The 25,784-nt window shown below is 43.3% G+C and overlaps 1 protein-coding gene and 1 non-coding gene across 3 annotated transcripts; both read left to right on the top strand.

Annotated features, from left to right (window-relative positions):
- Positions 1-5,605: 5,605 nt before the first annotated feature.
- Positions 5,606-25,283, top strand: TMEM100 (transmembrane protein 100). 2 transcript variants are annotated; one of them, XM_063119909.1, is made up of 3 exons: positions 5,606-5,623; positions 22,288-22,376; positions 24,312-25,283. In XM_063119909.1, the coding sequence occupies exon 3, from the start codon at positions 24,383-24,385 to the stop codon at positions 24,785-24,787; it is 405 nt and encodes a 134-aa protein (XP_062975979.1). In that variant the 5' UTR covers positions 5,606-5,623; positions 22,288-22,376; positions 24,312-24,382; the 3' UTR covers positions 24,788-25,283. The 2 variants fall into 2 exon arrangements, with proteins under 2 accessions (XP_062975979.1, XP_062975977.1); XM_063119907.1 differs by lacking the exon at positions 5,606-5,623 and adding an exon at positions 5,696-5,717.
- On the top strand, positions 18,124-18,196 carry TRNAK-UUU (transfer RNA lysine (anticodon UUU)). The gene has a single exon. It is a non-coding gene; the product is annotated as a tRNA-Lys (tRNA).
- Positions 25,284-25,784: the final 501 nt, after the last annotated feature.

The following is a 25,784-nucleotide window of genomic DNA, read 5'->3' as shown; positions in this document are numbered from 1 at the left end:
ATTCTTAAGCCCTACACCATTAGAGCTTTAAATGTCAAAACCAAAACTTCAGATTGAACCCAGCAACAAATTTGTAATAAGTGCTAATGATATAATATTGGAGTTTCAGGCACGAATCTATGCCCTCCAATTAAAATCCTGATAGCTGCATTCTGAACCAACTCAAACTTCTAAAGTGTCTTCAAAGGCAATCCCTCAGAATGGTCCAGAAATGAAAACCTCATGGTGACTTGGGTATGAATGAGTGTATCCTGGTCAATCTTTTCAAAGAAATGGTGCATGTCAGCTGAAGCTGCTAAAAGCTAGTCTATCCTGGCCACTGCCCCTTCTTGATCATCCAAGAATAGAGATATGCGATGCTGGTAATTCTATGCCATTTAAGCCCCATAGGATTCCACAATGTTTCCATTCCAGTAAGCAGTAGTGGATTATTTATCCCAATTCCAAAAATGTTTTGTGCATTTTTTCCTGGGTTCTGCGATTTGCACAAATGGTAATTGGAGCATTTTTTTAATGGTGGGGTTGGGGAGGAATCCACATTACCAAACAGGGTCAATTTTTTTTAAAAAAAAAAATGGCGACCCTGTGCACATTTGCATGACTGCAAGTGTGCCTAGTTGTCAAAGACCATGTCAATTTCATATTCTACTTTGTGCTTCCCAAAGCAAAAAAAGGGGGGATTGACAAGTTCTTTGGCAAGTACCATATATGGCTCTGCTGGGCTAAACAAAGGTGAGTGGAGAGGATGAAACTGACAAGGATATTTACAAGAGGGAAATATGCCTCTGTGAGGCTACATAGCAGAAATGCAGACTTGTGATCATTCATACTTACGAAAGATCTCCAATTTAAAAATAAAATAAAAATTACAAACCCATTTGTGCAATTTCAAGATCCAAAAACAACAACAACACAATTTGTACAAATAGCTGCCATTAAAAACATAAACAAGAAGCCATGTATTGGACAGATCGAGTTGACACCAGTGGGGAGAAATGGAATGAAATACACAAAGGCTGAACCAGAAAAATCCATCAAGATTTCACCTGCCAAATGGATTTCTCATACATCCCTCTCCAAGAGAAAACTTGAGTCCTGAAGCACTACCCAGACAGTAAACTTTATTTTTAAGAGGGAGTGAAAGCCCATGCACAACAGGCTGCTGGACACCCCTTAGCCCACCGGAACCAACAGTATCTCTGTCTTGTCTGAGGTAAACTGCAATTAGTTTGCCTTCATCCTTCCAAATTGATGCTAAATAGAAGTTTACAACTTCCACAGCCTCTCTGACCCAGTTGTTTCATGTAGATGTTAAAAATGCATGGGAGACAAAATGGAACCTTGTGACATCCATAGTTCAAACAAAGTCCATGTGGTGGAAAAGCAGCCTCTGAGCACCACCTTCTGGAAGTGACTTCAGAGGAAGGACATTCCAACAGTGCAATCGAAAAGGATACTATGATTGGTAGTATCAAACACCACCACCGAGTCCAGAAGAATCAGCATGGTTGCATTCCCAGTGTCCATCTCTCAGTGGAGGTAATCCACCAGAATGGCCAAGGCAATTCTAGTCCCCAACCTGGACTAGAAGCTATAGTGGAACATATTTAAATACTTTCATCCAAGAATAGCTGAAGTTAGAAGATAAGAAGTGCCATGCTGGATCAGACCAAGGGTCTAACTAGTCCAGCACACTGTTCCCACAGTAGCCAACCAGCTGTTGACCAGGGACCAACAAAGCAGGACATGGTGCAATAGCACCCTCCCACTCATGTTTCATCAGAATGCATTCAAATGCCTAAGAATGGTAAATGAACTTGAAATAAGGTGATAGTTGTTAAGATCTGTTGGCTCAAGCGATGTTGTTTTTTCCAGGATTCCCACAATGGCTTCTTTAAGAGCTACTAAATGTGAGACAGAATTTGGGCAGAGAATCTCAGGTGGGACAGACCAAGCCCAAAGGAATGAGTGATGAAGGAGGCAGAGTTTTGAGGAATGGGTTGGACAAGGAGCCACTTTGAGGATGTCAGTCCAAACCTGGAATAAAAATCTCAATAAATAAGTTCAATAAGAAGGAAGGTGAAGTTAAAACAAAAATATTTCATACATGACCTTCAGACAGGATACAGCTGTATGCCGTTAGATGGAGAAAAGTGGACAGTTGAAATAGCTTTGAAGTCCATAAAGTATTGGTGGATAAAGGGTCAATGGGATAGGAAAAGTCAAAGAGGTAAAGCCTGAGGTTGGCCAGTTAGTTCAATTTTGCTTTGAACTAACTGGCCATAGCCGGCAGGAGGACCATATCTGCAGTTCCCTAATTCCCACATAATTACGCCTCAGCAGCAGGGGCAGTAGTTTAACAGAGTCCTACTCAGAAGTCCACCTTGTGCAACAGTTTATGAAATTTGATGTGGAGCCTGGACACGGGTTGTTGTTGTTTTAAAATTTATTTCATAGAAACTGATTAAACATCCTTTTAAAAAAAATCAGAGCTGCCTTCTAAAACCAGTGTCAGCTGCACTGGTTCCAATCTCTTTGTGGCTGCATAATTAGAAAACATTTGGGGTTTCAAAGGGTCTTTTCTTTTGGCATTCTCACAAAGCACAGTTACTCAAAACAAATCGTAATTATGAAAAGTTACACCCTCTCCTTAGGGCTGTTAGTTCTCCAGGAAAAGAGCCCTTGTTTTCTTAATAATAAAAAAAGAGAGTTTATTAAATCCAGGCACAGGCTTTATTGGATCTGGCAAACGATGTCTTGAGAAATTAAAGACTTGCTCCTTTCTTTCACACACAGACCTTTTTATTTTGCCTCCTGGCCCCTGCTGGGAGTTTCCCACTCTGAATATCCTATGCTACTTATGGAAGAACAAACACCTCCCTTTTCCAAGAATGTTGCACAGAGGATTTGCTCAGCCCTTTCATCAAACAGAAGTCAAAATCTCTCTTACCCTGCCTGCACCTGAGTCCAGCCATTGTAAAAGTGCTGAATCAGTCTGATTTGGATCCATTGCACCAGTCTAGAAACTGCATAACATGCAGGGCCAGGCAATTATCAGGGCCTCAAGATTGGAAAAGAGCCTGTTTTCCCAAGAATCCCAGCCTTTCTCACCTTGCACAGAGCACCCACGAAGGACAGAAGCACTGTGAGTGGGTTTGGGGATCGTATGCCCACCTCTTCCAGTTTAAGGGTGCCCAATGAGGATGCCTTGTCAAAGAGACGCCAAAATTTTGGAGATGGCACTGAACACCGCATAGCTAATTTCTCTGGGGAGAAATTTGGGTATGAAATTTAGAGGGGGGAAGTAGCCCCCAAAACTCTCCCCTCTTTTTTGCCACTGCAGTCATTTTTCAGGGGGGCATTGCTCTGTGTGGCTGGTATTTGCCATTGTTATTTCCCACAAGTATGCGAATGTTGCTACATGGTGATATAGCATCATCTCCATAGGACTTGTGGAAAATAAAAATGGCTTCCAGTCAAAGAAGCAAGCATTGCTGCCAGTAAGATGCCCTCCCTATTTTCACCGCCTGCATGTGGGGTGGGGAAATGGCAGGGGACATATTGGGACATACCCACAACCTTGTATAGACACAGACCTAGTCTTTTTTAAAAAGCCATGTCCTAGTGGCAATTATGACATCATTGACAATCTCAGTTCATTATAAACCACAGCCACAATCACTATGAGGGTCGAAGTTGCACAGCCTGTAGCCAACATTGGTTGTATCCAATGTAAGTCTAACTTAAGCCCCATGCAATTTAATGGATCTACTCTAAGTAGGACTAACATTGGACACAACCCATTAGGCTCAACATTATATGTATAAACAGGTATATTGTACTGCAGCATTCTGCAATCTGGTGCCAAGTCCAGTTATGTTGTACTACAACTCCCATCATCCTTAGCCAACACATTTGGAGGGCACTGGGTTGAGAAAGGCTGTGCAGAGAGATTGTCAGTGAGTCCTTGCCAAAGGTACACTCAGTGGTCAATCTGGGCTTGCAACATGTGAAATTACCTTTAAAAGCAATGTTGCATTGAAGCTACCTGGAGCTAAACACAGCAGTAATCGAATATCGAAGAGAAATGAAATCCAAGGGGTACATAGCCCCATTTAAGCAGATCCATATAATTTAATCCAGGGGTGGGGACCCCGTTTATTTATTTATTACATTTCTGTACTGCCCAACAGCCAAAGCTCTATGGGCAGTTCACAGAAATTAAAACCACATGTACATCATAAAACCATATAAAATATAGAAGCTTAAAAAGACAAATATAAAAGTACACCCAGAATAAAACCTAACAGCAATGCATAGATTTGAAATACAGAGTTAAAATAGCAGAGCTGAAGGACTAAAATGCCTGGGGGGGCAGGGAAGTCTTCACCTGGCGCCAAAAGGATGTTGATGGACTGGAACTCCCATCAGCCCTAGCCAGGATAGTCCCTGGTGGGGGATGATGGGAGTTGCATTCCAACAACATCTGGAAAGCTACATGTTCCCCATCCCAGAGTTAAGCTAAGCAGGAACTCAGTGGGAGAATCCATGTAAAATTCATTAAACCTGCTTAGGTCCCCGCTCTTCCCTACTGAGAACTGAGCAGTTTCACATACATACATAAATAATAAATAATAAATATTTATTATATTTATATCCTGCTTTCCCTCCTAGGAGCCCAAGGCAGAATACCATATTCTCTCCACCACCCCATTTTAACCTCACAACAACCCTGTGAGGTAGGTTAGGCTGAGAGAAAGTGACTATTCTACAGTCACCCAGTGAATCTCATGGCTGAGTGGGGATTTGAACCTGGGTCTCCCTAGCCCCTGTAAGCTATGTTGTTGTTGGTGGTGTTTATTATAGTGGAGATAGAGAACAGGAATATAAGATGAGATGAGAAAAGACATGTAGCTATTTGCATTTATATGAATAGATATAATGATGAGACTTCTAGGAATTTATGAGGTGTGTGTATAGATCAGCCTTTCCAAACTTGGTGCCCTCCAGATGTTTTGACTTCTCTCACCAGCCCTGCTTGCTTGGGAATGGCCAGGAATGCTGGGAGCTGTAGTCCAAAACATCTGGCCAGCACCTGGCTGGGAAAGGCTGGTTGTAGATCGTCCTAAACATTGATCCAGAGTAAATGCCATTTACTGTGCGAAGAGCTGTGGTTTTCCAAGCGCATCTCCATGCTGCAAATTACTCCAGAGTGTAACACAACCATCTGCGTAGGGGAGTCTCCCTGGTTTGTACCAGGAAGTGGATTTGGCCTGTGCGAAGGGGCCCTCACGATCGCCTCCCTGAAAGGATCCAATCCGAATCTTTCTGCCTCTAAAGCAAATAAACAAAGCATCTATTTTCTTCTGCCAACGTCCTTTTGCAGCGCCTTCCCTTCTAGCGCCCCGCAAGTGGGGAGGGGGGCGCGAATCCTACCCATGAGGAACAGCGCCCTCCAAGAAAGCTTTCCTTTAATCTTGTGAAATTGTCTCCGGTCCCTTGATATTTTTTTTTTTTAAGGCCTGGCTCAGCAGTTTGTTTACAGTCCCTTGCTCCCCACCCCCCCTCCCCTTCTCTGAGCGCCGGACAAGTGTCTGTTCAGTTCCATTCTGGCTGAGCGAAGGTAAGCTGCGCGCAAGGCGTCTGGACTCGGGAGTTTGATTCAAAGGGAAAGAGCTTGGTGAAACTTTTCCGCGGACCGTTTTATACATAAAAATGTAAGAGAAACTTTTTTTTTTTGCTCCAGCCCCCCCCCCCTCAAAAAAGGGGGGAGGAAGGGGAGGGAGGAGAACGAAAAGCGCCCGCAGAGGACGGAGATCTGTAAAACATGTCTGGTCAATGGAAGAATATTGATCGCGATCGGAACTTTTCAAATGGGGCTTCTCTCCGCACCCCCCCCCCCGCACCCTGGGCGCTTCTTTTGTTTCTCAGGGGCATTAGGCAGAGGTTTAGGGTTCGCTGTTTTTCTTAAAAGTACCAGGTATTGTCTTCCGCTCTCCCCTCTCCCCCAATCACCTTTAGGCTAAATGTTTTCTGCATTTTATAGACGCTGTGATAGGAAACGTTTATACTTCTGTTGTTGTTTTCTTAACATTGGAACAGTTTGCCTGGGATAAATTTCGATGGTGTGTCTCCCCTTCCCCTTCCCCAACACCCCCCAATTTAAAAATACTAGGGCAGGGAACAGTTTTCTGTAGACGTTTAGAATACTCCCCCCCCCCCGCCCCCTTTCCCTCCGGATCGCTTCGTTTCCAAGTCCTGTTGCATTCTCTTTTGTAGGCTTTTAAAGCTGCAATCGTATATGCACCCTTACTTCAGAGCAAGCCCCGTTGAACGCAACGGGACTTACTTCGCATGCATAGGCTGGGACTGCACAAACGGAACTCGTGTGATTGTATTTGGACCAGTTAACTTCGAAACTGAATCACCTAAAAGTGAATAATGTCAAGTGAGAACTTAGCCTGGATTTTAGGAAATCGGTCAATTTCCAGAATGAGGGAAGGGGAAGAAGAGGAGAGGAGGAGGAAGTTTGACCAAGTATATTTATTCATTTATTTTATTTAAAACATTTATATCTCGCCCTATATCATTAAGATCTCAGGGCGGTATACCAAATGCCACCTCCCTATGGATTCTCATTAGAATGTGATTCTTGAACCCAGGTCTCTGTAACCTTGAGAAATGCTATTAGACCCTAATGGTATTTTTTTTTGCATGTGAATGTCAGTTTACTGTGAAAAACAGGGTGTTACACATTTTGAGCAAGTTTCATCCTGCACCTCACATGGGGCGAGTGCAAACATATTTTTTTTCTAGATCAGGAGAAAATTGAGGTTGGGGTGGGTGAGAGGCATAAATTTGGGGACAGTGCTTGGATTTCCATGTGCAAGGGTACCTCTGAATGTACACAATTGCCCATGATTATTCTCTTATTTCTGTTTTGTGAACCCTTTCCCCCCTCATATGTTTTAATGTGATTTTAGATTGTAAGCCTTTAGGCAGGGTGTTGCTGTTTTATTTGTATATTTTGTACAGCACCAAGTTCATTGTTGGTGCTATATAAATAAATAAATAAATGCTTGTTGGGCGATGTTCAACAAAAAAGACTGGATCCCATAGAGACTTGAGTCTTTGGGGTAGTGGGGTGTTATATCCTGACACATCAAACCATTTAAAGTGCCTCCACGAGGAAGAAAAAATACAGTGGGCAAAGAAGGGGCAAGGCAGATTGGTCTCATGTGTGCAAGCATTGAATACTGCAATAATATTATAAAAAGTATATAATTCTCATTATTTTAATTTTTCCCATTTGGATAAGATAGGAAGATGGGCAAGCAATTTGCCTCCCCACCACCACCTTAATGGGAATTGTATGACTTTTTTTTCTTTCTAAATATACATAGGACTGCACCCTTCAGCAAGTAATATTTATCTTATTATAGGATTATGATTGGAAACCTATGCACTCTATCTTGGAAAGAAGTTATGTCCTATTAAACTTGGCAGGGCTTACTTCTGAATAACATGCATAAGATTTTACTTGTTACTGCTGACAAATGTCACAAGGTTTTTCAAACCTGATGTATAATTATTATTAGTAGTAGCAGTACCTAATACTTCAAGAGACACCAGGACCTGAGCATTTCTAGAAATCACAACTTTCTCTTAAATCCCTCTTGTGTGGAGTTTTGTAATTACTCATAATTTTATTCTGCACATTCTCAGTGGCACCCTTCTTTCTCAGTACTTCACATACCCCATGGTTATGTCCCATTCTGAGAAGAGGTCCTGGAGCTGAGCCCTGGGCAGGATCTACACTTCTGTTTTATAATGGTTTATAATGGTATTGACAACTGTCGGGGCCCGTTCCATATACCATTTTCAAGCTGCTTGGTGTAGATCTGGCCTTGGTGAGTCATTGCACAAATTAAGCCCTGATTGCTATTATTTAACATTCTGTAGCTCAGAGAAAGTGCAGGAGACAAAGGTTTCTGGAGGATGTGCAATTTAATTTAGCCTGCTAAGAGAAACATAAGGGAAAGTCAGCATTTGAGAATATGTAGTGAGGATGGTAGAGGAATAGGTAAGATGCAACTAGGACTACTGTTTTTTTCGGTGTGGAGGGTCATAAGGTAAGAACCATTTGGGGAGAGACACATATACAATCTCTGTCTACCAGTTTTTTAGCGATTCAAAGATCTGTAAATCTTGCTTGGCCAGAGATGACAGTGGGACAAAAAGAAAGCACTGTGGACAATCATATCTTCTTTAATGTTCTAATAATTTAGCTATTGTCTGTCATCAGCCGCAGTAAAAGAAATAGTTCCTAAGAAGGAGACCAAAGAGGCTCCAGTGTAGGCAGCCTGGTGCTCTTCAGATGTTTCATTGTTCTATTTTAAATTGTAATTTGCCAAGAAAACATATTTTATGAGGTTTTAATAACAAATTTTTTTTTTTGAATGGCAACTCCCATAATCCTTGGCCTTTGGTCATGCAAGCTGGAGTTTATGAGACCTGTAGTCCAAAACATCTGGAGGGCCACAGATTTCCCACCTTGAGTTAGACAAACGATGAGAGGGAAGATGTTCTGAACAAACCTGGAGCATTGTGGCTGAAGGAATGAGGAAAGGAGAAGGGAAAGAATATCTTGCAGCCTGAGCCTGTCCATGTTTCTCTTAGAAGTAAATTTCATTGATATGTATCAATTGGATATGTGCTTAGGGATAAATGGGATCAATATGCTTAGGATTGCAGTCCCAATTGTTGTCTTACAACTTGCATACATCATTGTAAGATTTGGTGTGTGAGAGAGTACCGTATTTCTTTGATTGTAAGACACACACTCATTTCAGTACCAACAGAGAAAAAAAACCTAAGACACACCCGCGATTCTAAGACACACCCCATTTTTAGAGATGTTTATATGAGTAAAAAAAGTGCGTTTTAGAATCGAAGAAATAGGGTATATGTATTTAGGAGATAATAATATATATTACCTATCTATCTATCTATCTATCTATCTGTATTCTCCATTAATCATTCCTCCTATATGAATACATGTTTGATTTAGTCTTAGTTTATAGCTTATTCAATTAGTCACATTTTAAAGTGCATGCTCATATATCCTGATTATACTTGTGGCTTGCCAGCAGGCATTGATCAGGTCCACACTTAGAAACATAAGAAGCTGTCTTTAACCAAGGCAAACCCTTGGTCCATCTAGATCAGTATTCTCTCTGACTAGCAGAAATCGCTCTCCAGGGTTTCAGGCAGTTTTTTGTTTTTGTTTTTTGTCACCCTATCTTAGAGATGCTGAAGATTGAACTGGGACCTTCTGCATACAAAGCAGGTGCTCTGCTACTGAGCTATGCTTCTTCCCCTGATTAGCTTCAAGAATGTGCCAACATCATGTGCTCCCAGGCCATTTGCTACTAGGTGAACCTAGTGTAGAACATCCAGTTCCAAGTTCCGCATGCAGCGCATTAGTTGTGTATCTGTAGCTATGATTCCAACAAGGCAATCGGTAAAACATGCCCTTTGAAAGCCTGCCTGGCTGTGACTCCAGTCTCACCCATACAACTGCTTCTCCTGAGCTGGTTTGCTGCGGGTGTGAGAAACCAGATGCGACAGGGCCAGGTGGTTGTGCATAAGAGAGACATCAGGTATTATTGTCAACTGTAGCATTCACTTGTTTGGGCTGTCACTCTTACGCTGATGCTCTCCCATCTGCTGTGAAGTATTGGAATGGTCACAGCCCCTGGGAGACTTCCAAGTATCATTGCTGGATCCACGTGCCTGATAGCCCTTTCCCAAAGCCTCAGTAAGGAAACTTCCTTGGAGGTGACAAATGAGGGAGAATGAAATGCAGCAGCAGCAAGAAATAAGCCTTGGTCCCTCAAAGCTAGCCTAAAATCCATCCAAAGCCTGGGAGGTGTTGGCTGTACTCAGTGCTGAGGGGCAGAGGTGTTCATTTTATATTACATCAAAAGGATAGAGAGCCTGGGCACAGGAAATATGTTCTGAGCCTGGCTTTAAGTAGATCCTGGGTTTGCCCCAGGGTTACTTCGCAGCAGGGGCCCGTCACCTACGTTGCGAAGCCATCTGGGGGCAAACCCTGGAAACGTCACTCCAAAAAAGTCAGGCACTTACCCCAACTTTTTTGGCAGCGGAGCCCATGGCACCCCCTGATTGGTCGCCATGTGCCTCTAGAGAAGTACAAAAAAAATGGGGGCGAGAGGAATGGGCCGTTCCTCCCCCCTTTTTAAAATTTTATTATCTATATCTGTGGAGCTCCGCAGATACAGATAATAAAAATAAATGGGGGTGGGTGGGGAGGAATGGGCTGCCAGAGGGAGGAGACGTGGTTCAGCCAGTCACGTCCTCCTCTGCTGCCTCATCCCCCCCCTTTTTTTTGTTCTTTTCCAGAGGCGCGGGGCTGGAAAATTCGCACTTGCCTGCCTTCCTGTGCAAATGCGGTGCAACGCAAGTGCAGGTGCAAGACGCCTCGCGGTGCCAAAGCGCCACCATAAAGATGGGGGCCTGGTTGCCTTAACCGCCTTGGCAATTTTCCTTGGTTGTCATTATTTTAAATAACTTAAGGCTCAATCCTATGCATGTTTAGATTGAAGTTGTAGGACTTTTCCCCATCTAAACATGCATAGGATTGCACCCTTATAGACCTATTTTCGAATTCAGTTTTGTCCTCTCAATTTCCACTCGTGTTTCCTCTGCCATCTTACTTTGCTAATTAATGTTGAGGCATCTTTGCATTTTCACAAATGTAAATAATTGTGTAGAATTTCAGGAGAATTAGGACCATGAAGGCTACAATCCTATACATATTTACCTGGGAGTAAGTATCATTGAATTCCAAGGAGCTTACTTTGACTGTACAGTGTTTTCTCCTCCTCAGCAATACAGAATAAAAAGTTGGTGTGTTTGGGCAGGTGGAGAACTTCTGTTGTGCCCAGACTAGGATTTTATTGTGAAATCGCACTGCCTTGTTCATAGAATCTTACTGGCTCCTGTGGTGGGGGTCCAGGCATCATCTTCCATTTGTGGCTCTTTTGTGTTTTCCTGCTGCTGCTTCCATCTTTTTCCTTCCCAGGGTGGGGAAGGGAGAACCATTAAGAAAAAAAAGATGGAATAGATGCACAGTGCCTTTTGATGGTTAGTGCTAGGGGTCTGGAAGCACTCTAAGGCAGGATCTGCACTTCTGCTTTATAACGGTATTGAAGTGTACTGACAACTGTTGGGGCCCATTGACACATTCCATATACTGCTTTCAAACCGCTTTCATAGTGTTATATCCCGCTTGGTGTAAATCTGGCCCGAATCTCGACAATTTAAACCTTTGTCAGTTTTCATCTTCAGACAATTTAAACCTTTGTCAGTTTTCATCTTCAGACTTCACTTAGGGCCTTTCCAGACTGATTGGTGAGGTGAAACGGTCAGGTTGCATTTCCAGACGTTGCCCTGAGGCTGGTAGTCAGTTCTTCTCTCCTTTTGGATATTTGAGCGCCCCACCCAAGCACTGGAGCGCCAAGCAGCCAGCCTTGAAAAAGAAAAGAAAACCAGGTAGAATCCACAGGAAGGCTATCCACCCTTTCCATTCCATGTGAGTGGCATATCTTGCTTCTCTCCAGGCTTTTGGTGGAATTGCATGTTTTAAAACAAAAGGAGGCCTCCCAACCACATGTTAGCCTCTTGACATGAATGGAGGACTGTATGGGTCACTTGAAGGAGGAAACTGTTTGCCAGGAGGTGCTGCTTAACCTTCCCTTGCCTGCCAAATATCTCCTGGAAACACCTGTAATATAGAAATAGTCAAGGATGCATTCTCTCGGGCTACCAGAGGGGGGAATAAAAAAGCACAATCTTAGCTATTAGGTGTGATGGAGTGACCCACTCATATACTGCTTCTGTTGCCTCTTGCTGCCTTTTGTAAAAGTTTGTGTTGGATGGAGACTTTTTTTCTAGTTGTGCAATATGTTCCAAACAATGGAAACAGTACTGTAGTTTTCTTTCTAGCCTCTGCAGATAGTTTTCCGCTAGCAGCCCAGGCCCTGTGATTTCCGCTGTGTCTCTCACCTTCTCCACCCACCACCACCCTCCAATAGATTCTGAGAAGAGGCACTCACATGGTTTGCACGTAACCGCAAGCCGCCGTGGGTGAATTTCCCTTTGCATTTTGAAAGTTCAAGCCGCAGCAGGGGCACTCTGCAGCTTGTCGCTACATGCAAACACAGCGAGGGTCGGTTAAGGTGCTTAACAAGCCCCCCAGAACCCATGGCCTGTTTTAGGGTTGTGGGTGGGGAGCAGGTTTCATCCACATGTTTCTTTCACTTTTGTTGGACTGAGAGCATAACACCAGAGTTTTGCTGTTAAGAACATAAGAAGAGCCATGCTGGATCAGACCAAGGGTCCACCTTATTCAGCACTCTGTTCACACAGTGGCCAACCAACTGTCAACCAGGGATCTAGAAGCAGGACATGATGCAACAGCACCCTCCTACCCTTATTCCCCAGCACCTGGTGTACATAGGCTTTCTGCCTCTGCTACTGGAGGAGCACATAGCCATCAGGACTAGTTGCCATTGATAGCCTTCTCCTCCAGGAATTTATCCAGCCCTCTTTTAAAGCCATCCAAATTAGAGGCCATCACTATATCTTGTGGTAATGAATTCCATAATTTAACTATGTGCTGTGTGAAGGAGTAATTCCTTTTATCTGTCCTGAATCTCCCACCAATCAGATCCGGTGACCAGTACTAGACAGTCTAAGCACATTTATTTGGAAGTCATATTAATAAATAGTACTTCGCTGATATCACTTTAAATTAGAGAGTCAGTACTCTTAAATAAGGGATGTGGAGTGACATGCTGAAGCCTGAACTTCATCTCTATTTAGGGATAGGCAAAGTTTCAGGATCCAAACCTCGTCTCGCAGGTCATCTCATCCCTGATGCTCATTTGTGTTTGCGATCACTGTTTGCTTTGCATGAACGGTAAACTGAATGAGAGATCTGATGAGCGACTGAATGAAAGATTTGCACAACTCTCCCCACGTTTGTGCAAATTTCCTCCATAGAGAAAAGCGGGGCTGATTCAGTCTACTGAGGAAATTGTGAACATTAGGAAATTTGTTCAAGTTGAACTGGGGATCGGGAATGAAAGGAATGCAAGCACGTGTTCAACAATGTGCAAACATTTGCGGCAGATTCATGCTTGTGCTTCTGCTCATGCTCGGCGCTTTGAACAGGGTCCGATTGCATGCTCTTTGCAAGCAAGCACAAAATTCTCATCATCCCTAATTTCAATACACAAGGAACATATAGGAAGCTGCCTCATGCCAAGGCAGATTGTTTCTTCATGTAGTCCGTTGTCATCTCCTCTGACAGCAGCTCTTCAGAGTATTGGGCAGAGAAGGGTCTTTCACATCGTCTCCTAGCTGATCCTTTTAACCAGAGCCATCTGGCATGGATGCTGTGCATATAAAGCATGTGCTCTCTATCAGGGCCAGCTCTACCGCTAGGCAGAGTGAGGCAGCCACCTCTGGGGGCACATGCTGGGAGGTGGCAGCTAGGTGTGGGAGGAGAGAGCTGTGTGTAATGCAGCCTGCCCTACACCCCTTAAGCTAGCCTGCTGCCTTCTGCAGCGATGGAGGTCGCTGTCCCATTTTCAAAGTTGATAAAAGATTCAACTCCCAATCCAGTTGTTTTTTGTACAGGGAACGGGCAGATGTGCTACCTCGGTCCTTGCCTTAGGCAGCAAATCTGTGTGGGCCCAGCCCTGCTCTCTACCACTGAGCTACAGTCCCTCCCCCTAAAAGTGTGATCCCCCCTTCCCCAGTTGCATGGGCTTGACTGGGAAACATATCCAGTATCTCACCCGACTCCTGCATACGTGAAGCTGTTCCTTCAGTTGAAGTGAGTGGGGTAGCCTGGGAGGACACAGGAGCTCCAGCTACACACACACACACACACACACACACACACACACACCACTTCCACTGCAAATTTCTGGATCAGGGCAAGGAGCTAAAAAAGAGGCACTAGGCTTCCAAACAGAGAATGTTTCCGTTCCACACTATTTTTACAGACGTTTTAAGCTCCCATAAACAATTTGGTCTTGTTGTTTTATAGCACATGACGGAAAAGGAAGGCTGGATTAATATTTGTCAAAAATTGCTTGCTGCTCCTTTGGGCACATCATGGGCAATCGCTGTGATGCATAATACAGGAGGTCAGAATAGACCCAAACTGGTACATTGATCCAGTACAGGCAGCTCTGAATGTGCTTTTTCCAATTGAATATTCCTGACATTTCTTACTCTTCCCCGGATGGAAGCCCCAGCTGCAGTGTTGAAATGGCCCTAACAATCTTCCGTAACCACACATGCATCGCAAAGGAATGTCGAGTAAGCTTAGTAACAAATCTTTTGCTGGTTCAGAAGGTTAACCCAGCTGCCTGGCAGTTTCACAGCTGTTGCTCCTGTTGACAATGACTTTGGCTCTCCCTTGCTTAGATGGGTCACAGAAAGTGTTGCTTTGGGTTCTCGCTGATTTTAAGGCAGGCATTGAAGAAATCTCATCCCACTTGGAACCAATCAACTTGAAACAGAGCCCTCTCCTAAATCGAGGGAGCCCTTTCTTTCCATCCACCACCCAATGGAACATTGCTTAGCGGAGGGCATAGCTAGGTGCTAGCTAGGAAAGGAGAATTTTCATAGCGGAAGAGGTTAGAATCGATAAATAGAAGTAACGCTTCCAAATAGCGTGAGGTACTGGTTCCCTTCTATTTGGTACTGGTTAGGCCTCATCTTGAGTATTGCGTCCAGTTTTGGGCACCACACTTCAAGAATGATGCAGACAAGCTGGAAGGGGTTCAGAGGAGGGTAAAGGAGATGATCAGGGGTCTGGAAACAAAGCCCTATGAGGAGAGACTGAAAGAACTGGGCATGTTTAGCCCGGAGAAGAGAAGATTGAGGGGAGACATGATAGCACTCGTCAAATACTTGAAAGGTTGTCACATAGAAGAGGGCCAGGATCTCTTCTCGATCATCCCAGAGTGCAGGACACGGAATAATGGGCTCAAGTTACAGGAAGCCAGATTCAGGCTGGACATCAGGAATTAACATCCTGACTGTAAGAGCAGTACGACAATGGAATCAGTTACCTAGGGAGGTTGTGGTCTCTCGCACACTAGAGGCATTCAAGAGGCAGCTGGACAAGCATCTGTCAGGGATGCTTTAAGGTGGATTCCTGCATTGAGCAGGGGGTTGGACTCGATGGCCTTGTAGGCCCCTTCCAACTCTGCTAGTCTATGATTCTATGATTGCTGGGCACCATGTGCAAGCTCCCAGTGCTATACTTCTCTCTTATTAGAGGGAAATGCCAAAGTTTTATTTTGACTTCTGTATAGGAAGAAGCTGCACAAGTGACCTGTGTTTCCTGTTCCCCCAACTTCACCATCATGTCCAATGCCTCTCTTGGCCAAATGAGCCAGGTTGAAAGAACTCTTTCGAGCACTGAAATGGTGCTTCAAAGACATAAACGATGGAACTATAATGTCCATTCTGTGGATTTCTGCCAGGCTGAGGGATGGGTGGGGGTGAGTTGGAATATTCTGTTGAGTCGTGTTGGACTACCATGAAATGAAATGAGGGTAATTCCCACGAAAAGAACTGGCTAATCTTTAGTTCTAGACTCAATGATCCTTAACAGAGTGGTATTTTTTATGAAGGAAAATCGCAGACAACCAATATTGGAAGTGTGTGTGTGTGTGTGTGTGTGTGTGTGTCCCACAACACACGTCTTGCACTGTGAAATAGCCATCCTTTCTTAGGCTGGATGCTCCTACAGTCTGTATAAATTTACTGCTTTATAGTTCTGATTTCATCTACATTCTTTCCTCCTAGATTACCTCTGCGGTGCTGTTCAGTTCATGGTCTGGTTTTGAAAGGAACGGAAACCATGCAAAAGAGAGGAGCCTGAAGCTGTTAGCTGTTAGTTTTTGATGTTAGCTGACTGGGGGTTTTGTTTTTTTGTTTTTGAGTGGAGGGGAAACCATTATTTATTTATTTATTTATTTATTACATTTCTATACCGCCCAATAGCCGGAGCTCTCTTGCTATATAAATACATTTATTTATTTATATAGCACCATCAGCGTACATGGTGCTGTACAGAGTAAAACAATAAAATAGCAAAACCCTGCCGCATAGGCTTACATTCTAATAGAATCATAATAAAACAATAAGAAGGGGAAGAGAATGCACCAAACAGGCACAGGGTAGAGTAAAACTAACAGTATAAAACAGTATAAAACAGCAAACACTTTGGCAACAAAACTCTTAATGAACCTATTTTTTTGCCAAGGCATGATGGATTTCCTATGCATGACGAAGGTGAACATACCGGTGGAAGCTGTTTAGTTGTGTTTTAATTAATTAGTTGCTTAAAATGTGTATAAATATCCTCATGATTACAAGATAATGTGCATGCCTGGTGTAGCAGGCATCATCTAAAAGAGGGATTTTCTTCTGGGTGATAAAGGAGAAATGTTTCTTCTAAGATGGGGCCTACGTTAATAAGACATATTAATATGATTAACACCTTTTAAAATTGATGCCCAAAAGTTTCTAATCAGTTTATCCAGCTTTCCCCAGCCTGGGTGCCCTCCAGCTTTTTGCTTTTTTTTACTACAACTCCCATCATCATTGACCATGGGTCATGCTGGCTTGGGATAACAGGAGTTGTAGTCTAGCACTTCTGGAGGGTACCAAGCTGGGGAAGGCTTCCCTAGAGGAAATGAAATCTGTTAACATAATTGAGGGTGAGGGAGAGATTGTACATTCAATTTTTAAAAAAATTCTAAAGTTTTATCCGTCACCCTTCCGAAAAAGGAATAATAAAGATGCTTAAGCAGCAATCCCACCTGGGAGTAAGCCCCTTGGACTCAATGGGTGTTACCTCTGAGCAGACATGTACAGAATTGTACAGTTAAAACATGAACAGCTCAGGGTGTGAACTGCAAAGACCCGAGTTCAAACCTCAGCAATGCCCTTGCTAGGCAGCTTTAAGTAAATTGTGCTCTCTCACCCCTCAACTTCCCAGCTGCAAGATTGGGGAATGTTTATTCTAGGGTGACCATATTTGGGAAACCAAAAAAGAGGACACCTAGTGTGTGTGGGGGGAAGCAGCTTTCTGAGTCCTGCAGAAAGTACGTTATTCCCCCGCCACCTTAAAGAACCCGATTGGAGTGGAGGAGGGGAAAGGATTTCATTCTGCACCACCACCATCCACTCCAATTGGGGCCTTTTCTATAATGTCCACGAATGACCCACTTTCCCCTTTAAGACCTCAATTGGAGCTCGGGGTGAGGGAATGATGTGCCTCAAGAAAGCATGTCATTCCCTCCTGCCATGCTAATGGCAGCCTTAAAGAGGAAGGTGTGTCATTCCAGGACATTATTGAAAATTATAAAAAAATCCCCCCTGACACCATGGAAAAAACAAAAACCAGGACAAATCCGGAGAAATCCTGACAGTTGGTCACCCTAGTTTATTCTTTATAGTCTTATAATCATTTGACTATCTTGTTAGGATACTTGGGTAGGGGAGGCTCACATCTACCCTAGTGGAGGAAAACACACACCACTAGAATGAATGAATGAATGAATGACTGAATGAATGAATAGGGAAAGTCCAAAATATGAAAGAGTAGGGCAGCCTTGCCTTTCCCACTGTGAAAAATTAGACCGTAATCTGCAGTACAGACAAATAACTTCTGCTTCTGAAACTCTGCACAGCATCATGTACAGGGATGCTGTCGTATAGATAACATCTCGTTATGGAAGTACACTCCATCCCAACCCGGTGCTTTGAGGTACCTCTACTAGTTCGCTGAATTGAGGAGCAGGTTGTAGCATAGCTCTGGAAAAACACGCAGGAGGAGAATATAGATCTGGCTCTATATTAGTAGGCATTTCAATCCTGGTATGCAATAAGTGTGTGGCACCTAAACTGTAATCAGGCCAAAAGGGTAAACACAGGGCTATTGGAGAATTGGACTGGCAGTCTTTTAATTAAATTAGCTGGGTGCTCTTTGTATATTGTAACTGTGCCTGGATAGCTCAGTTGGTAGAGCATCAGACTTTTAATCTGAGGGTCCAGGGTTCAAGTCCCTGTTCAGGCACATGCCCTCTTTTTTCATTTCTTTTGAAAATAGAAAGAATTGTTTGTTCAACATGTGTTGTTTTTTTAAGGATCAGGTGATATGAAAGATCCTTTTCCAGAGGCCCGGGAGAGCTGCTGTCAGTCCCACTAGACAATACAGGGCAAGATGGACAAATGGTCAGACCTGGTGTTGCTTCCTATGTGCCGTCTTATGCCCCAAGGTCGTTTTTTTCCTGTGGATTCCTGCTGTAATATTTAAAGGCCTGCATGGTCAGGCTTTATAATGTTGCAGACGCATCAGAGGATGAACCTACGGAAAAGCTGTTTCTACAGTGCTGTCGTAAAATGCAAAGGGCTTTTAGCTGATCTAATGAAAAAAATGCAGATTGATTTCTGAATAGTCTCGCTGTAGGTTATCCCTTTACATCATGGGTGGTGTAATTGCAGCATGAATATTGCATGTTTCTGACATATCTAGACAAAAGCCGAGGCCTGTAGGGGAGAGTTCATCTTGTCCCATCATGGCAGATGTACATGCCAGATGTACAATTCTCTACTCTATAGAATTTTTAGTGTTTTCTCAGTGGTTGCCCATGAGAAACTGTATTATTATTATTATTATTATTATTATTATTATTATTATTATTATTATTATTATTATTATTACCCGCCTCTCCTCTGAACTGGGGCGGGGAATAACATAAAATACAAAAATGTTATAAAATACATAAAACTGATTAAAACATATAAAAACTAATACATTATTAAAATAACAACCAGCCATCTTAAAATTCAACTGGGTAGGCCTGCCGGAAGAGATCAGACTTTATAGCTTTTTTATATTCAGAAAGTCTGTTGAGTTGGCAGATCTCTCCCGGCAGGCCATTCCACAGTCTGGGAGCGGCAGAAGAGAAGGTCCTCTGGGTAACAGTTGTCAATCTAGTTTTAGCTGAAATAAATTCTTTCCAGAGGACCTGAGTATGTGGGGGAAATTGTATGGGAGAAGGCGATCCCACAGGTAACTTGGACCCAAACCATGTAGGGCTTTAAAGGTAATAACCAACACTTTATACTTCGCCCGGAAACTAATTGGCAGCCAGTGAAGAGATTTTAAAACTGGTGTAATGTGGTCACCCCTATGTGTACCGATGACCAACCTGGCTGCCATATTTTGAACTAGTTGAAGTTTCCAGACTAGGCACAGAGGTAGAGCGCATTGCAGAAGTCGAGCCTCGAAGTTACCAGCGCGTGCACTACTGTCTTTAGGTCTTCCAACTCTAGGAAGGGGCGCAGCTGGTGTATTAGCCGAAGCTGATAGTAGGCACTCCTTTTAGGACTAGTAATGATTATTCCAAGGGTAAGCAACCTGGTGCCCTCTACATATTTTGGACTATAATTCTCATAAGTCCCAGCCAGCATGGCCGTTGATCAGGGATTGTGAGTTGCAGTCTAAAAATCTAGAACACACTAGGTTGCCTACCCCAATTTATTATTTACATAGCACTTGCCCTAAATGCTTAATTTTTATCAAACAGCTTTACAGACTTATAAAATAAGATAGATGGTGTGTTTGTGAATAAAAATTGAGAGAAGCTAGTACTGGGTATGTTTATGGCTGTGAAGATGTCTTGAACTGAGAACTCTATGGATCCTAGCTTGTTATCTTAACCACTATGCTACAGTGGCTCTCTAGAGATGGAAATATATAGCAAAAACAGGAATACTGCTGCATCTAGACAATAATATTCTTTAACATTTGTATTTTGGACCCAGATTCAGAGATTCCTTTTATACTCTCCATGGTACAAAAACTGTCAAAACAAATTAACTCCCTTGCTGATCCTATTGTACTGGTTTTAAGAGAGGCTATCTGTATTATGCATAAAAAGCAAACTTACTACGTGCTATATGAACCCAAATTTTGCAGAATAGATTTGGGAGATCCTTCTGTGCTAACACAGAAGGTGTCTTCACGGTGCCACTTTGCCACTCTTTCCTCTTGAAACTCCACAGTATCGCCACTACGGGTCGAGGGCAGGAAATCCCAATGGCAGGAGGGAGCGTGGGCTTCCCGGTGGCCATTCGGCTTATCTTCAGGCCTGCCATCTGCCCGGCCTTCCCACTCTTCCAGCAACCTAGCAGCAGTTGCCATCTGCCCCAGAATGCCCCAGGTTCAATGCCGAAGTGAGGTCACACAGTGAAAAGCCCTGTGGTGGCTACGAGTTGGCAGTTGTGTCGTATAATCAACATGGCGCCACTGAGCAGCCACTGCGGGACAAATAAGACATATAGACAGCCCCACAGTGTTCGACTTAGATTCTTACTGGATGGCTGCTCCATCAACATGGAGATCCAGTCAGCTTTAGCATCTCAATAAAAGCTGCCCTTGCTGCACCCTCACTAAGATAAAAGTATATGATGGTACTGAGGCCAGGGTAAGGTCATTTTTTACCATGTCCTTACCCAACTTCAGCTAATATAGTTGTAGAAAAATTGAAAGGCACTAACTAGGTATGTTTCCTGTTGAGAGCCTTGAAGCTAGTTAGGGTATTCTATTGGAAGAACCACACAGGACTATACAAAACAATGCTGCATTACTAAAAATAATAATAAGTAAATTGATTTTTAAAAATGAAAGTCAATCAAATCGCCCCCTCCTTCTCTGCCACCAGTTAAAAATATTGGAAGGAAACAGTTGTTGTCAAGGATATGTTCTTATAAAACATTCACTTTTCAGTTAAAAAGACTGGAAACATTTTGACTAAGAACAGGGTAGCTAGGCGAATCATTTAAAATGTGAATAAGCAAACCAGAGATCGCCTGCAACAATTTTTATAGATGCTCTTTGACTCACCAGAATCTGTAATCAGAATGAATATTTTCAGGCAATGAGCCTGTTATATATATTTTTCTCCTGAAGAATGCTTGGTAAGCACAGTTAAGCAAGCTCCAGTGTTGCTGTGACCTAGGAAATTGTAAATGAATACTTGGTCTTGCTTATTTGGCATATATTCCCCACCGACTGGTGACATCTGTTGATTTAGACAGTGATGTGCTGTTTATTATGCATCGGGTGAGAACAAAGGCTGATAAGAAATGTGAGTGAGCAAAAAGGAAGTGGAGTGCAATAATTTTATTTTTAAAAATGCATTCACAGAGGATCCTTTACAGTGAGCGTGAAAGAGAAAACCCTCCCAGGGTTACATCGCTACGCTCTGTGTAAAAGCAGCAAGGCTTTCTTTTATTTCTGATTCAATAAAATGTATGATAAAATAATTTGGTTATCAGAGTGTTCAACTGTTGAATGTTGGGATTTGTGTGTGTATGTTTGTAAGTCTCACCAATCTGTTTGGAAGTGAAATGGAGCCAACCCACAATAAGGGCTTCTTTGGGGGGGACTCCCTAGGCATGCAGAAGTGTATACGTTTGTAAATTGAGGGGGGGGGGCAAAATACTGACAATCCTCTGAGATTTCAAAATTGTTGATGACATTTGAGCTTGTAGATTAAAGATCTCACCCATTTTCTGAAGATGAACATTCCCAATTCCTTTAGGCTCTATTTTCCCCTGCCCCAGGGAGGTTAAAGGCTAGGGATATACTGCAAAAAATTTTTTTACAGGTCCCTACATATCAAATTACACTTTCCTGGGAGTAAGCCTTACTGAACATAGGTGGGACTTACTTCTGAGTAAATATACCCAGAATGGTACCGTTAAACATTTGAATAAACAGGACATAAAATGTTTAATTTCAACAGTATTGTGCCCACGGTATTTAATGGGAAGTCCAAGTTTTTAATTCCTCTACACTTCCAATTAGGAACTAAACTTCTTTTTCCAAGTGTTTTTGCTTGCCTTCTGTTCCCAAAAAAACAGGTGTGTCCCTTACTCACAAATTTGGTTCATTTTTTGATAAGAACTTACCAAAATTCACAATTATTTTCATAAACAGGATGGAAAGAAGGTTGATTAAAAATAAAATAATTAAAAAAAAATGAATGTGGGAGAAAGTAAAACTGACAGGTTCATCTATCACTGCAATACATCTGAATCCCCCATCAGCAGCACAACTATTTGCATAAAAGGTTTATATTGTGTGTGTCTTTACAGGTTTGGAGTTTGTGCTTGGACAGTCTTCTGCTAAGGCTTATACAACTTCAGTCCCTATCTTGGGTGGGATGTCTGGATGTCATTGGAATGTAAGTTAAGCTGTTGTTATATCATGATTTTAATTCGGGTGCTTTGAGCTAGGAAAGGATTTTCTATGTCCTTTTTTTTTTCTCCCCCCACCACTGGTCACCCACCTACATTTTCCCTGGGTTATCCAACATGGAACCTGGGTTGCCTAGTGCTTTTATAAAAACCTGGCTCAGCAGACATTGCAGAGTAGGGGCTTATCTACACCAAGCAGGATATTCCACTATGAAAGCGGTATATAAAAGACAGGTGCCACACTACTGCTTTATAGTGGTATTGAAGTGCACTGCAGGATCTACACTACTGCTTTATAGGGGTACTGAAGGACACTGACAACTGTTGGTGCCCATGACACATCTACACCAAGCAGGGTATAGCACTATGAAAGCGGTATATGGTCTGTGTCAATGGGCCCCAACAGTTGTCAGTGCACTTCAATACCGCTATAAAGCAGTAGTGTGGCTCCTGCCTTTTATATATAACTCTTTCATAGTGCAATATCTTGCTTGGTGTAGATGAGCCCTAAGAGACCAGTTTCCCTCATTGGAGCCATGTTTACTAGTAGCCTATACAGTTACGAACAGCTTGCAGCTTCTGACTTCCTCCTCCATGCATTGATTATGCCCTGAATTTGGTCCTCTTCATGGGTTCTGAGCGATTGTTGTATGTGGAGTTGGGAAAGAATGTCTCCCTCTCCCCTTCCCCAAATTAGGTAGTGACCTTTTGGACTTTCTGTTTTGCCTTAGAATTGGCTCCTCTTGGAATGATTTGCTCAGAAGCCACCTCCCAAGCATTGTTCTTTGGTGATGCTGCATTCCTGCCAACTCTACCAAGCTTACGTCAATGAGATTTACTGACCATATGCCAGCCCTGCAGTTTATTAGGAAAATAGTAGAAGTGGCAGGTTTGGATTCTATAGGACATTATCAGACTACTCGTCCACCCAGTATTGTGTACTTCCACTGGTTACGACCCTCTAAGGCAGGGGTGGGGAACTTGTGGCCTTTCTGACGTCATTGGACGTCAACTCCCATCAGCCCTGACCTTTGGGCATGTTGGCTGGGATTGATGGGAGTTGACATCCAACAACATCTGGAAACCACAAATGCCCTACCTCTGCTCTTGGATCAGCATCTTCAACAGAGGTCCTTCCTGCCCCCTGCTGCTATCTCATCCTTTTTATCACTGGAGATACCAAACATTGAACCTGGGACCTTCTGAAGGCCAACTATGGACTCTAACACTGAGATGTGGTCCATTTTCATAGGTAGAGATGCAACTGGCCCTGCCTCAGAGAGGGGACCTAGGGGACACTATTGGCCTTGGTAGCCTTTAGGTCCCTTTCAACCTTACAATGCCATTTATTCTGTAATATTTAGATACATGTCAGCTGCATTTACATTGAAATACCACATGGAGGATTCCAGCGGGAAGCAAGGGTTCACAGCTGTCCCTTCCAAAATATATCCTGGGACCTCTAATATTAATTCACACATCTGACCATTTCTTTTTATCATTATAACTTCATAAACTGGCAGGTAATCGCAGCATCTGACATCTCTCTCCCAACTTCCAACACATCAAGCAGGAGCTGGTAAAGCTAGCTAGGAGGGGGGCAACTTTCCAGCCAGCAGCCCTAAAGCCAGGCCCCTCCAATAACTGCCTGGCTAGGGACAGTAGGAAGGGAAAAATCCTTGTTGCCCCTTCTATCTTGCCTTTCCCCTGCACCTATTTGCTTCGCCAAATAAATTATTCTAGAGCAGCCATCCCCAAGCTGGTGCCCTCCAGATGTGTTGGACTGCAACTCCTATCATTCCCAGCCACTGGGCATGATGGGAGTTGGGGTCCAGCCCGTCTGGAGGGTGGCAGGTTGGAGAAGGCTACTCCAGAGTCATCCCCAAAATACTCATCTGTTTAAATGCATTTTCTTGCCACAGTTGAAGCCTTTTAAACAACGCCTGGTCTAGCCTCAGCACCGCCACAACAGAATCCAATCCAAAGTGGCAAGATGACGGATGAGCCCATCAAAGAGATCTTGGGAGGTTCCAAATGTCCGCAGTGTGCAACGCTGGAGAAAAGCAACAATAATGACTGCAGGGTAACGGCCGTCCCTTTGGTGAGTGAATGCCAGCTGACAGCTGCCACGGGGGGAGCTGAACTCTCCTGTTACCGTTGCACAATCCCCTTTGGGGTGGTGATCCTCATCGCGGGAGTGGTGGTCACAGCCGTGGCATACAGCTTCAACTCCCACGGATCCATCATCTCTGTGCTTGGATTGGTCCTATTGTCGTCCGGACTCCTTTTGCTGGCCTCAAGCGCCCTGTGCTGGAAAATCCGACAACAGAACAAGAAGGCAAAGAGGCGTGAAAGCCAGACGGCTCTCGTGGCCAACCAGAGGAGCCTGTTTGCGTAAGCGAAAAGCGAAAAGGATGGAGGAGTGAGGCAGATCTCTGAATGGACACATCTATTTATTTGCAGTTGGGCTGCAGGAGCTTTTTTGCTAATGGCTGAATTGGATTTATAAATATAAGAACTAAAAGGCTGTTGAAAGTTCAGGAATCATTTGTATCTGTTTTATCACAAGCAGGTTTCAAGATGCACTAGGTTTGGCATTTGGGGATATATCCTTTCATATGATTTCAAGGTGTTTAATTTGCCCAACTTCCATTATGATGTTCAAATGTTGTTTATATACACCTTGCATATATACATACCATTTTGTAGTGCAAGAGAAGCCAACCATTCCCACTCCCCAAATAGGAATGTCCAGGTGGAAAACATGGTCAAAGACCGTGGTGGGCAATTGGTCATACAGATCTTCAGATTATGCCAAGCCTTTGGAGCAAGTTTATGCACACCTACCAGACAATAGAACTATAAATTCCGTAAAAGCCTGCTTTAAAAAATGTCACTTCCTGAGGAGTGTCTTCTGGAAAACATTGGGAAGAGGACAATGTGGACCATTCTCTTCTTGGCTGGGAGCCATTGACAGATCTATCTTCCATGAATGGCCATTGGCATAGCAACATCTTGTGACTGTGAATTCCTTACATTAAAGCAGTGTGGGCAAGGAAAGGGTTAAAATCCCCCTCACTAATTGCCTCTGTACTCTAAATTACTTAGGAAAGTCACCATCAGTCCTTTGCTACAGGTGTGTTTGTGCTGCATAGATCCTGTTTAAGAGTCATCTTCTGGATTAAAAATATATCAGTTACACTACATGCCACATTGACCACATGTTTGCTTGGTTTATAAAAAGTTGGATATAAAATGGCCTCCTTAGCTACCATCACTTGAGAAAGCAGCCTTGAAATTGCATACTTCCCTCAGCTGTCTTCTCTTCCACGACAGGAAGAGCTTTCCTGCTTGCCACCCCACCCCTGCCCTGTTCACCCCACAGCCGGAAAGAC

Source organism: Elgaria multicarinata, chromosome 3 (assembly GCF_023053635.1).
Source record: "Elgaria multicarinata webbii isolate HBS135686 ecotype San Diego chromosome 3, rElgMul1.1.pri, whole genome shotgun sequence".
NCBI classification, from domain to species: Eukaryota; Metazoa; Chordata; class Lepidosauria; order Squamata; family Anguidae; genus Elgaria; species Elgaria multicarinata.
The sequence above is the reverse complement of the archived record's forward strand: the minus strand, read 5'-3'. Positions and strand labels throughout refer to the sequence as shown.